The sequence below is a fragment of the Pyxicephalus adspersus genome, chromosome 2, assembly GCF_032062135.1.
Source record: "Pyxicephalus adspersus chromosome 2, UCB_Pads_2.0, whole genome shotgun sequence".
NCBI classification, from domain to species: Eukaryota; Metazoa; Chordata; class Amphibia; order Anura; family Pyxicephalidae; genus Pyxicephalus; species Pyxicephalus adspersus.
In genome coordinates this window covers 7,911,588-7,926,066 of record NC_092859.1, presented here as the reverse complement: position 1 = coordinate 7,926,066, position 14,479 = coordinate 7,911,588, and the positions used below count along the sequence as shown (strand labels likewise).

At 39.8% G+C, this 14,479-nt stretch overlaps 1 protein-coding gene and 1 non-coding gene across 2 annotated transcripts; both read right to left on the bottom strand.

Annotated features, from left to right (window-relative positions):
• Positions 1–1,075: 1,075 nt before the first annotated feature.
• Positions 1,076–1,149, bottom strand: TRNAI-AAU (transfer RNA isoleucine (anticodon AAU)). The gene has a single exon. It is a non-coding gene; the product is annotated as a tRNA-Ile (tRNA).
• A 3,058-nt stretch (positions 1,150–4,207) lies between these two features.
• Positions 4,208–12,036, bottom strand: GAL3ST4 (galactose-3-O-sulfotransferase 4). Its single transcript, XM_072399390.1, has one exon. The coding sequence runs from the start codon at positions 11,410–11,412 to the stop codon at positions 10,597–10,599; it is 816 nt and encodes a 271-aa protein (XP_072255491.1). The 5' UTR covers positions 11,413–12,036; the 3' UTR covers positions 4,208–10,596.
• Positions 12,037–14,479: the final 2,443 nt, after the last annotated feature.

The following is a 14,479-nucleotide window of genomic DNA, read 5'->3' as shown; positions in this document are numbered from 1 at the left end:
TCTGCCCTGACCTCTGGCCTATCTGACTATGCTTCTGCCTTATGCTCCTGTACTAAGCCTTAGCTTAGTAAGCAGTTACCAGCCCCTGTGTGTACGGGGGCCGCAACCTGGGCACTACCTCCTAAAGTCCATCATGCCTTGTGGGGTTCAGGTACAGATGAGGAAGAAGGAGCAGTGAGCTGAGACTAGACTTAAACAACTTTACTGTTTTTATGGTAAACTCTGCGGATGAACTACTCCCAAATGGCTTCAGCTACAGAGGTAATGAGGGCTTGTTAAGATACTATGCAAATACTATGGCCTGGATACAATTAACATGTAACAAACTGACAACACATTGTGATTGTGGACAGAAAGGCAATTGTAACCCTTCTATGGTCTCTTATTGCCCAAAGTGTCCAAGTTTAACTCTTTCAAGGTTGGGCAAATTTTTTCATTGTGCTTTAATGCATGTTATAAATACCACCTAACAAAGGAAGTGCTCACACAAGTTCAATGAGATTTTCTTCTCCCCTATGTCTGTGTGGACCTTTTGACTGGCAACGAGATAGATTGTCTTTAAATTACGTTTCAATTATTTATTTATTTTTTATTTGTTTTTTTATATGATACCTTTTTTGTTTTATTTTACTATGACTATAACATGACAGGCCTTCCTTAGCACGATCATGGTAGAAACCGTAAATATGAGAATTGTATTGGTTATTATAATACCAACTTCTGATTAGAGTTTCCTTACACCTTTCTTAGCATTCTGATTGGGCTAATATATTAATAGGGGGCTTTGCTGACCAATAGAATCATGGCAGTGTGGTGTCAGTTCACAGTGCTACAAGTTCCCCTAGTGTGAATGGACCCCAGCAAGCTGATAAATAGTGAATAAACACAGTAAATGTGTGAATCAGAGAGACTAATGTCTTATCTATCTACTCTCTAGCAGTTACCTGGTAATCAGATACTCATATTTAAGTTGTTTTTCTATAGTTGAGGCACTGGTCATGTAACTTCCACCAACATTATGTGAGAGATATGTTGCAAAATGTGAAATGGCCATTAAAAACAAAAAAAACATTATTGGCCCGTACGGGGATCGAACCCGCGACCTTGGCGTTATTAGCACCACGCTCTAACCAACTGAGCTAACCGGCCATGTGTAATCCTTCAAAAGTTGGTATTCAGATGTTGGTACAGATTTACTATAACAAGACCCTGCCCTCTACCCTTCACAAGTTTTACTCGCCTTTCCATCCCCCTTCCTTTGCCAACACTTTCACGGCCAGAGCTGCCGGTAATGGAATAAGGCTTTGAGATATGGAAGAGGATGTGCTAAGGCCTGCACAGGAAGGCACCAAGCCTGAACACTGCCACTTTGGTATAGACAAAGGTGGCTTCAACCACCCGGCTAAGCTCTGATATCATCCATCTATGTAAACAGGTGAACCCTTGCATCAAGTAGGCACCAAGGGAAGGTGCTTGAGCCAATATACATTACTGGAGGGAGGTGACAGGATCTCTTTAAATTTTGGTGTGTTAAAGCGACACAGATTCATCTGCTATGTTTTGTAGAAAAGCATGGTTAGGTAACATTCCCAGGGGTGTGCCACACACAGAAATACTATAAAGCTTCAGACCGGAGGTGGGATTCTGGCATAAGTACCACTTTCCCACACCCATGATTAATTTCCATGGTTAAGATGGCATATGTAGCCTATCATCCATTGGAAATAAAGTAGTAAATGGTTGAGTACCACCTACTGGAAAATGTTGAAACATTGCTAAATTAAGAACTGGCACTAAGATTGGAGGTGCCAGGTAAATGGCAAGGTGTCAATTACAAGGAGCCACTCGGGGAACATCTGGTACAACCATCCATCTGAACTAAGCCTAATTATTGCAAGAATATAAAACACCTCATTATGTTCTGTTCAGAAGATTCATACCCATTTGATTTCAGAGCCACTATGTTTACCTATGATGAGACATGAGTATACCATTCTAAGTAAACTATCTACTAACCTCTAAGACAATTTGAAAAACAAAACTAGGACCAGGGAAGTCAAATAGCCAACTTTATGGGTTTTTGGGATGTTATGTGATGTCTTTGGTAATTCACAATGGAATACTGGGGGGGTGTGTCTCTTTTATTTCAGAGTTCCGACTTCATAGCAGAACTATAGCCACTTCATACCATCACTGAATATGTATAGAACTCTCTATAGTATGCATTTCTGTAACTGGTTTATTTTACTGAACTGCTATTTTAAGCAATGAATGGCTTCCTGTAAATTCTTGGAACTCGCTTACAAAACCAAAAGTCTAGCCTGTGTGTGAAAGCATTTAGTACACCCCCACAACCTTAAACATCTTCAGCTGCAACAATATCCTTTAAGATTTTATACAGAAGATTTGCAGTTCTGATCATAGCTCATTCATATGAATCCAAGGGGGCTTAAGCTGACTGAGGCCCTAGGTCCACATGCATTGTTGTGGGGTCCTTTTGCCTTCAACAGCGATCAGTCAGTATTTTCACTGCCTATGTGGTCACGTAGGGCCAGTGAAGGACACATAATCAGTAGCCTGGCCCCTGAAGGATATATAGTCATATTTTTTACTATACATTTTATTTTCATTTGTTATTATTATCCTACTGTGAGGAATATCCACCGTACGGTCTGTATTCTTTATTAGGACTGTAGGGAAAAGTGGTTTTATAATAACGCACTGGTTTGGTAAAGGAACTCTTTAGTGTTATATAATAGGTCCTCAATCTTCATCTACTCTTGCAGCATGTTTGCAGTCTCAGACTATCTTCTGTAGCACATCTGAAGTCTCTGACCATCTTCTGAAGTATGTCAGAAGTCTCTGATGATGACCATTCACTGCAAGATACTGACAGTCTACTCTAGTATGGCTAAAGTCAATGAAGGAGAACATTTTCTGGAGTATGCTCCATAGTCCACAACCAAATTCTGTATTATTGCTCTGACCATCTCCTTTGGTATGTCTGAAGTCTGTGATGGTGACCATCTTCTGCAGGATGCCTTTAGACTTTTGCCTTCTAGTGTAGGATGTCGAAAGTCAATGATAGCGAACATCTTCTGAAGTATGCTGTAGTCTTTATCTATCTTCTGTAGTGTGGCCACTTTCTCTGCTTGCCTCCTGTAGTATGTTTGAAGTCTGTGCTGGTGACCATCTTCTGCAGGATGCCTTTAGACTTTGGCCTTCTAGTGTAGTATGTCTAAAGTCAATGTCAGAGAACACCTTCTGTGCACATAGTTTCTAACTATCTTTGATAATATGGCTACTGTTTCTGACCATCTCCTGTAGTATGTCTAAAGTCTCTGAAGGTAACCATCTTCTGCAGGACACCCTTGGAACTTTGACCATCTTTTTTAGTGTCTGAAGTCAATAACGGTGAGCAGTTTCTAAGCCTCATAGTCTTGTCTAGTAAGTAGTCTCTAGTTTCAGTGTCTCTGACCTTCCTGTAGTATGTCTGAAGTCTCTGAAGATGACTATCTTCTGCAGGGTGCCCTTAGAAATCTCATCTACTATAGTATGTCTAAACCAAATGACAGCCAACATCTTCTGGATTATGCCAATGGTTTCTTACCATCTGCTTCATTATGGTCACTGTTTTTGACCTTCTCTTGTAATATGTGTGAAGCCTCTGATGGTGACCATCTTCTGCAGGATGCCCTCAGACTTTGACCAACTACTGTAATATGTCTATAGCCAATAACAGGTAAAATATTCTGAAGAATGCCCATTGTCTCTAACCATCTATAGTCTCACCACTGTCTTTGACCATTTCCGGTAGTATTTCTGACGTCCTTTTCTCCTAAACCTGACTGTCCCTGGCCTTTCCCCTTTTATTTATTGAATGAAGGATCGGGATCACATGTGGGCATAATCTAGAGGGGCCTGTATGAAGCAGGAGGCTGTGATATTTCCAAGAAGATTTGTACGGCACCCCCTCTCCATGACAATCTTTTTGCATTGCATTAGGAAGCACAGGATAGTGGAAATATCAATGGGTCTAAAATAAAGTATCTAATAAAACAGAATGGGTTCAGTTATAAACAATATTAGCATGTTCATGATGGGTTGAGAATGGAGGCACCAAGGAAGGCAAAACATTACCAGATTACACCAGAAAATCCTATATCACCCAATATTTCTACATAGAAACAATACCAGGACATCACAATGTGATCAAACTGCATTTTATTTGATTTTCTTTGATGTCAGTACCTCAACAGTTTCCAGTTATCTGTAAAGCAGTGATTTCTTGTACAAACACAGTATAAAATGTGTGTTCACTACACACTAATAATAAAAATACATCTATAAATAGAAGAATTAAATTACACAACAAAACTCCTAGAAAATGTATTCTAACAGCCTTTGCATTTTCAGTCCAACAAGAGTGAAGCTGCATTTTTCAAGGAAATACTGGTAACTTCATCCATATTGTACGGCACCATTAAAGAAAATGCCCAATTCAAAAAATGAATTGTCCTCATGTAAGGTTGCCGTACATTCTTGTTCACCTTTTCATTTGATTGCAGTTTTGATTGAAAGAATTTAAGGTGCACTAAATGATTAAAAGAACGTTATCCATTGCAACCTCATCAAATTTAAATCTACCCCCTCCCACCATTGTTCCTATAAACAAAAGAGGTCTGGAGTATCAGAGAGGTTTGCGCTTGCCATGTTTATGAACCAATGCGGGCAAGCAAACTATTTCAAAGCATCTTCAAAGGTAGCAGCCAGTTCCTAGCTGGATTTTTACCTTGCCAACCACTTTGCGAATGATGGTGTGAGGAGAGGAACCACTGGTGACAACCACCAGCTAATGGCAACACTGCCTGCTATATACCCTAACAATGGGCTTCCAACAGTGCCTGTTATATGGTTCCCTTCAATGGTTTTGCACCAAATAGATTTGGTTCACCAAGCCCATAGCAAACAGAAACCTGTTCACAGCTGCCCATCACTAGCCAGCAGTACCGTTTATACAGATTTAATACTTATTCCACATGAGCTACCCACTGGCAGTGCCAAATATCTATCCTGAAACCCTGTGGGCCCATTCACATCTGTGGTGCACAGGCTTATTGTAGCCCATTTAATTCGCCTGGGTTGCAATAAAAAATAAATCATGCCAGATCTTTTTTTTTTCTATCCCCAGTGTGCCACAATACTCATCATGCATTGTGGTGTGCGGCAATATGCTCTAGCAGCGGTTCCTTCTATAGAAGCATTGGGGTGCCATTTATAATGATTAGCCCTGCAATGCACTACTGCAAACTTGCTGTGTTACCATGCATTGCAGTCAAGCATGCGGTTTAATGTGTGCTACCACGTGGTGGTGTGAATTAGTTCTCAAAGCAGAACCTAAGAGAGAATATTAAAAAATGCTAGACTTTGAATGTCTTTTTACCAAAATACGCTTTTCTTTACCTGTTTTAATATTGCCTGCCCTGAATGTCAGCACTAAATGCAGTATTAAAAATGCCATGTTAGGATGGTGAGGTTGCAGTGCCAACCTGTAGTGTATAACAATGGCGGCCCGAAGGGAACGAGCAGGGTGAAAGTGAGAGAGCTGGCAAATAATGAAATGTTGGTTCATTAACATCCAGCACATTGGTTGGGGCTGCCAAGAAGCTGGAAATGTGCCAACCACTGGGAGCGGCCTAGGAATGTTTTTTTTCCACTGTCCATCAGAACTTAGCCTTATGAAATAATGAGTGGGACATCTTACTACACATTCATTAATGAATGTAGAAAAATGCAGTCATTTTGGCAACTTATTTCCAAAACCATAAAATTATGTATAAAGCCTTTAAAATGCCATAGGAGAAAAACAGGAACTGTCACTACTGACCTCCTTCTGCTACATGGTTAGCTTTTTGTATGACCCGATATACTTTGAGTCACTCTTTTGGAGTAAATGGAGGAAAGGTTGGAATCCCTTTACTTGCAAATCCGTTTAGGGTTGCTCACTCAAAACATTTGAGGAAGATGGTCATTACCCCAGCCAGGCAACTAGGATCTTCCAAAGAAGGTCAGCAATGGCAGACTTGATACTCTTATGATAGCTTTCCTATACCAAGTTCAGTTTAAAGGCAAGCTTTATAAAAAATAAAAAAGGTCAAAATAACCAACTTCTTGTAGATCTATATGGTGTACGTATACCATTTCAGTGTACAAAGTAAAGACATACATGCCCCACGGGTTGGACTGGCCCAACAGGAGGGCTGGAAAAACCTCTGGTGGTTCCCAATCATGTGCGCTCTCCAAAATAGATTTTCTTGTGCCCCCCTGGAATGTCCTTGCTGCCTTAATAAAAATTCCACAGTCCCAAGAAAAGTATGTGTTCTGGTGGATCCCCATTTTCACTTGTCAAATGGGCCCCAGGCCCCCCGTCTCTCCCTGCATACATTGCGGGAGCAAAGGCATTACAGAGGATGTAATGCCATTGCTATAGCCATGTATGATCCTATCCACACCTTTAAAAACTTAGAAGCCCGGAAGTCCGTTACATAAAATTGTTCTCCAAGCTCCTCCATGTGCATGGGCCAATTACAGAATACTAGTCATGTGATTTTTGCTAGATGAACCTAAAAGACTATAAGCCAATTTTAAAAAATCTTTTACAGTTTATGGAGTTAAATGGAAAATTTCTGTACTTTCCGGATTTTGTTTTTCTCTTTCTTCATGTGGATTTACCATGCTATATTTGCTGTAAACAATTATTCACCGCTTTTCACAGGCAAACCAGATTTGATCCATTATTTCCCAACAAAAACCACCACAGTTAAGCCCACATTTAGCATACAGCAAATGACTGTAAACCAAAATTGCTTTGTGTGCATTCCTCGCCATCTGCAGCCTTGACACAAAATGTCAACAATGTTAACTTGCAAGTAAATCTAGATTCAGAATGTCCGATTCCTCAGTATCAATGAGCTAACAAGATCCCCGATGCCAAACTGCCCTGTTAGATTTGGTAATATATGTACAAATATACTGACATTGCAGAAAGCTGAACGAACCCAAGTATTGTGGATGAAGTTTGGGGTTTAAAGCGTTTTTTTGTACTCATATTTTTAAAGCAGTGGATCTGACATTCACCAAACATTCTCTGGTGGAGAATAAATCATTGCAATTGAAAACATATGTCACACCACCAGAGGTTTCTGGCTGAATGTCAGATTCACCGCTTTGTAAATTGATCCCCTATTTTTTTTCAAATGTCTCCTAAAAAGTCTTCATTTTGTTAAGAACTCAGATGGGAGTCCTATTTGGAAAGAAGAATAATTTTTTTTTACAGTAAAGAGACGTTTTCCCATTTCCTTTTATTGACAGAAGTTAAATGGGTGTTTAATGTAGCCTAAACCCTAAGCAAAAATGTTTACTCACCACATCCCATACGGTATGATGCCATTGGACTGGAGGGGAAGTGAGGCTTCCAGCATGGCTGCAGGGGACTGGTTTAGGGAAGTGGAAGAGCACCACCGTCAGTGGGAGCAATACGTATGGTAAGGTCTACTCCAGCTCTATCATCAAGCCCAACACATGCAGGGGGTAGGTTGTCCCCCAGCAAAAACCACTTGTTGCTTCGCGTTAAGCTTTGAGTTACAGAGGTAGAATTTGTACCCTATGATAAAGTCAGCAACAACCAATGTTTTAGTAAAAGTCCTACACCTTATGGCCAAAGGTTCATAGACACCCAACAAGACAAACTTGTAGGACATTTCATCTGCATTAATATGAAGCTGCCTCACTTTGTGGCTTTAACAGCCTATACTCTTCTGGAAAGGCTTACTACTTGATTTTAGAGTTTCTCTGTGGGTATCTATTGGTAGCCATTCAGCCAAAGGTGATTAGAGGAGGGTACTCATGTTGGATGACCTGACTCTTGATTATCATTTTAATCCATCCCCAAGATTCTCAGTAGGGTTTCAGGCTCAATACCAAAGAGTAACAAGACATTTATCTAGAACCTTTTATAAATATTGTGCCTCCTGAACAACTAGACACAACATTGAGATCAGGCGTCTATACAGTCAGGACTTAAGAGTGATAAGTATTCATGGTGGATGACCTGACTCCTAATTAGGATTCCAGTTCACCTCTCAGGGGGTTTTAGGCCCAATATCAAAGTGTAACAGGACATTCCTGCAGACCTCAAATATTCTGCTTCCTGAACTACTGGACACAACAATGTTGTTCGGACATCTATATAATCAGGACTTTAAAGTGTGTCTGTGGGAATTGGTGGCCATTCAGCCAATGATGATTAGGGATGATCTGACTTGTAATTAACATTCCAGTTCATCCCAAAGATTCTCAGAGGGTTTCAGGCCCAATACCAAAGAGTAACAAGACATTCCTCCAGTTCCTTTTATATTATTCGGCCTTCTGAACTACTGGACACAACACTGAGGTCAGGCATGTATACGGTCCTCATGAATTCCTCCACACAACACTCATCAAACCACATCTTTATGGAGCACAGGTATCCTGAAACAGAAAGGGCCTTTACCCGACTGTTACCATATTGTGATACTTAATAAAATCACACATTTTAGTCCATTGTATTACGTACCATTAGAAGCCACTTTTACCAGGACCACTTCGACTTTGAGGGGGGTGTTCACATGTTTGGCCATAGAGTGTATTTATTCGGACTGGACAATAGCTGGAGTCAATGCAGATGAGATGGCCAATGTTATAACTTACAGGCGAATATGGTGACCTTTGCTATCAAATTTTTAACTGAAATGTTTCCTAATTGAGAAATTGAGAATTGCTGAACCATTGATGGCTCCCAGCAACACAAAGAGTCCCTATTTAGGACAATTCAGAATGAACCTTCAAAACACACAGCCAACATTGCACCTGTAGAGAAGATACCCTACAGTGCAAAATCAAAATTAAAAAACACCTGGCATATTTTATGGGGGTTTGGAGAGAATTGGAAGAGTTAGTTTTACATATCTACTGGTAAGATCCATTCCCATTATATGTCATACTGACTATTTTGACTTCAGGAAAGAAGAAACAGAAAGCCAACATTTTATGTGATCACCAAAACAGATATATAGTGGATATTTTCCAGTGGGAATCTGTATTCTAGTGACAGCTGCCAAAAGTGGAATTTTCCCTTTGGGAGTTTTCCATTCACTTGCTGTCATATCTTCAACACAAAAAGTGCAATAAAGCATCCCCAGTGTGAACAAAAGACTAAATATTTCCCATTCCACCTCCTTGTAAATAAGTTTTAATGGAAGTTTATAATACTGTGCTTCTTCTGCAATGTTCCAGTGAAGGTTTATGAAAAATCCAATCCTTTTGGGCACTACCTACCTCATCCCACAATACAGTAGTTGGCACCTATGTGACCCATTGCCAGAGCTCTGTACTGCCATATGGTGGCATGTCTAGCCCTACCTTTACAAAGGATCTTTAGGGGTTCCAGTGGTGCAATGGGGAGGTGGGCAGACACTGGATAGAGCAGTGTTTTTCAACCAGCGTTCTGTGGATCCCTAGGGTTCCTTCAGTGGTTTCCAGGGTTTTTTTGAGCAATAAGCAGTTGGCTCTCAGGTCAGTTTAACTGACAACTATGATTTTTATGGCTATCTGTAAGGGTGACATTCTTCCCAATGGCTTATCCAATTGAACACCACACTAATGTATTGTACGTTGTGGATATAGAAAATATAGCAAACATTCCCTAAAGACCCAAAACCCCAAGGTTATTTCAAGGGGTTCCCTTATGTTAAAAGGTCACAAAACACTAGTATAGGTGATAGAGTTGATTTACTAAAGGAATATAAGCTGTTCACTTAGCAAATCGAAATTGTTACCTTGCAAGAGACATATCACTTAGTAAACTATTTTAGTAAATGTAATAAAAAATTCACTTTGTCAAGAACACCCAATTAGGTGCATGAAAAAAAAAATTTGCTTACACATGATTGGATGAATGGTTGAAGATAGCAGAGCGTCAAGTCATTTATTAAGGTTAGGGTCCCGTGCAAAGTAAGAATTCACTTTCCTATGTAAATAGCTTATATTTCATTTGTAAACCATCCCCAATGTGTTTGGTTTTGCAATGGAATACACAGGTGTACTTGTATTGGTCTTGCACTTGCAGGAGCCTTCTCCCATCCTACTACCCCCTCTAAAATATCCACAAAATAAGGATATCCACAAAACCTATAAATACCTAATTCAATGACTTTCGTTCTGCACCAAAGCCTGATAGTTCCAGGTAATTGTTATTAGCAGTATGTTATTTGTAGCCTACACTCAATCTTGGTCAATTCTTCTTTTGGGTCTTGTAAATTTTGAAATAAGAAGGCACTCTCATGATTGTCAAGTTGGTAGCAGACTGCACCTACAGTGGTCACTGAACTAATTCAGCAAAGCGGCTCATGTGCATAGTAAATATTCACCAAACCATCTCTTATTAAAAAGTTCTGACCTTTGCCTAATATAATCAGGCCTAGTCTTTAGACAAATTATCCAGTTTACAGCAACCATATCTTTCACTGCTCTTTTATGTGTTAGACAGCCGTGGTCCTTTCACCGACCTGCTGCCCTTGCAGGTGTCACTACTGGTTCAGTCCCATTTTGTGAGCCTGCTGGAAATTGGCGTGCCTCTAATAAGTCTTTATATTGTAGTTCCGGAGTTACCATTTGAACACAACGACTACGAATGTATGGCTGGAGGTCTTTCCTAACAGCCCAGCCTAGGATCTTCTCTTGTCCAAACTGAAAAGGCTTAATAGCCTCTTCTTTAATGTGCTCTGCACCCACTGGCTCCAAATCCTCAAGACAAAGCTCAGCTAACTGTTGCCTCCTTTCTCTTAATCTCATGACTTCAATATCCATCTTTTCTTTGCCAAACCTTTCCACCTTTTCCCAGAAGGTACGGTTAAAGTACTCGTAGAGGTACCAGTCTAGAGCATTCCATGCCCGAAGCTTTTTTACATCCTCGGATTCCAATTGACTGGAAGATCCACGAATGTTGAGTTTAAAGGTCACCACATCATCCAGATCCCAACACAGCTCCTCTTTCAGGAGAATCATTGATTCATCAAAATATTCTGCAAGAAGAACCAAGTTGAATGTTCCCTCCACTGCCCGTGTTCCAGCTCTTGCAAGGGAAACTGTATACTGAGCATTGGGATTAAACCCCAAGTCAAACCATAAGAGATTGCGAGCATAGTGATTGGATCTTTCTCCATCTCGGTAGTAAAATGATGGATGGGAAATGAAAGCTTTGAAATTAGGTGCCTTCTTGAAGGCTGAAGATACAGAACGGTAGTAAGAGAAAGAAGACTCGGCCATTGTGGCTGGATCTCGGAGGATGGTGAAGTAGAAAGAGTCTGCAGGCATAACTTTCCGAACCTACAAAATAGAGAAGACTTATTTTAGATATATGAAGGTTTTTTTTTTTTTTATCTGGGTCATAGTATAGCTAGTAGTAGTGGGTCACATTCAGCTGGACTTGTTCTGTAATGTTGAAGATGTTTTACAGCCTATCCCAAATACTTCTTTAGTTCTTTTGAAACTAAAAAATTTGCTTGGATCAATTATAAAATATCTTTAACATTACAGACTAATATAGTCAAATTTGACTTATTGCTAAGTCTACTAAGTTTTCTACCTAAAACCTATTTTAGGATTGTTAAGGAGCAATGCCTGGCAAAAAGTGAAACCAACTAGCAAGCTACTAATGTAATAATACCTACAGTCGGCTTGCATTTAAAATGTAAGGATATACGGTCATTTTGGTTAAACAGTTGACCTTGGGGTATAAATAAGGGCATATACATGCACTTCCTAGAAATTAATCTCATATAGAATTATAGTTTCAAATCATGAAAGGCACCTGACTGCTAGCTATGCAGAATATGAACAGAGGTTTGGAGATATCACTACTGTGAACCTGCAGTGCCAGTATCTTCCCATTTTATTTTGGAAACCTGAACCTTCTGCCACTTACTAGTCATTACCCCACTAGTCTTAAGAACACCTGTCATCATGGAGGCAGTTTTGGCACAAGGAAAAAATCCCTGCCTCTACCCAGATGGCTGTCTCCACATGGATATTGTGAACAATCATAATAGCCCTGATTTATTAAAGCTCTCCAAGGCTGGAGAGAATACAATTTGATCAGTGAAGCTGGGTGATCCAGCAAACCTGAAATGGATCTGGTCCAGGATTCAAAACATTTGCGAGCAAATAGCAAATGATTTTAAGGAATCCATTTCAGGTTTTCTGGATCACCCAGCTTTACTGCTCAAAGTGTATTCTCTCCAGCCATGGAGAGCTTTAGTAAATCTGGGCCAATAAGTCAGTGATGGGGAAAGATCAGCTTCAGAAAGCTGACAGGTAATACGGGTGTCTAGTCCTTCGTCTCCAGCTTTCTTTTTTTATCATTATTAGCTTTTTTTATATAGCGCCAACATATTACGCAGCATTTACAAAAATCACAGTTATATCTATAACTGTCCCTCAAATGGGGCTCACAATCTAATGTCCCTGCTGTAGCTTATACCACAGTTTAAAGACTGGACTAACTCAATGCAAACACGGGGAAAACATACAAATTCCTTGCAGATAGTGTCATGGTCAAGGTTTAAAGTGTGCTTACCACCGGACCAACCATGAGGGGAACAGATCTTCTTTGAGCCATAAAGTCCTCCAGATTCAACATAACCTGAATTTTCTGTTACCTAATGCACTAGTCATACAGACACATATTCTGTACATTCGGGTCACTATATGTGAGCTTCATATGAATTATGAAGCAGGTTCTAGTCTTGCTGGTGTCTATAAGAAACTTCATGAAGCATCTAAAAAAAAATCAGTAGGCAAATATTTGATCTTTAAAAAGAGTGGAAATCATGTATTTAACAATAATTATTAATTGGATTATGTGATATTTATAATTGATAGTAGGGAGCACTGGGTTTTAATCTGAAAAGTTTAAACTTTGAGGACCAGAATAGTTTCTGGTAACATTTTAAAGGTCATGTAATGCCCGCCCTGACATTTCAGCTGCTCAGCAGGGTTTTTAATGGCCAATAATGGATGCTTTGTAATGTGACAGCCCCCTGAATGTAAAAGCGGGGGGCGTGGAGCAGCCATAGGGTCAGTGTGCGTTGGAGCTCTGTACAGTAAGCTAATGAACTGTATTGGCAGAAAATAGAGCCAGTTAGAAAACTGAACCTTAATTTTGATTACAATTAAGCCTTTTTGACATCTTTTTTTGCTATTGAGTTTTTTTTTTTATTTTTTTTTTTTAAATAAGGATCTAAGTCTATTTTTTTTAATTTATTTGGTTCTACTTTCCTGTTTTTAGAGTAAAATAAAAGTATAGGGTTCTCCTATATTTACCCAGACCCATATCCAGGCACTAAGCCTTGGTGGTCCAAAAAAGTAGATATGCCTTCCAACATTGAGTTCCAAAGCTAAGGGACAGGGACAGATCCCTTGTAATATGTCTGGGGGATTCTGGGGAAATAGTACAATCCATGAGCTTACTACTGCATAACAAGGAACCCTGTTGTTTAGAAAAAAGAAAAAGGAGATAGAAAAAAGTAGCAAGTATGATGGGTTAACTTGGTCATTCAATGTATCATTGGCATGGATCAGACCATTGCACAGGGTTTGCATGCAGTCTTTGTTTACTCTTAACTCTTTTGTAGCAAAGGGTAATATATCATAACTTACCCCTATACTTATTTATCGGACAGATATCTGAAAGTCCCACTTTTAAAAGAAAGCTTCCAAACTTCCTCCCCAGCAATCCCCTGTAAATTGTGTTTTGTGTCCTTGGAAGATTTGGGTCTAAACACACTTTAAGGTAAATTAGTAATGAATTCCAATTGGCGTAAAAAGTAATTTCTCTTTTCAGAGCAAGAATTCTATTCTAGACACTCTTAGTATCTGGGGTGCCTGTGGGGGCCCTGTTATCATCTGAGGTGCCTGTGGGGGTGGTGTTATCGTCTGAGGTTCGTTCAATTGATCAGGTCTAGAATCAGCAACCCAAAAAATGAGCTCAGCTGACTATCTGAATCTAATGAATGACCATGTTTTTCCATCAATTGATTTTTCTGATGGCACAAGCATAGCCCAAAATGATAATTCCAGGATTTATCAGGTTTTATTTGCAAAATAGTGGTTCAGGGATGGATTGGTCACCACAGAGGCCAGAACCCTATTGAAGAACTTTGGGTGTGCTGGAGAAGTCTAAACAGCAATCCAACTCCTCCATTATCACGATGAGATTCAAAATAATCAGCTTTAAAGCACCAATGCCACCCAACAAAAAGGTAAAGAAAAATTGCCCCATTGCCTACCAAACATTGTTCCTCCTGCCGCCTTTATCAAATTGCTGTTTTACATATCCTGAAAGAGTGTACAATATATATAAGACATTGCTGTACGACCAAGC

What these genes read in the sequence shown, in the direction of transcription:
- GAL3ST4 (XM_072399390.1), bottom strand. Translation starts at nt 11,412, where the DNA reads ATGCCTGCAGACTCTTTCTACTTCACCATCCTCCGAGATCCAGCCACA.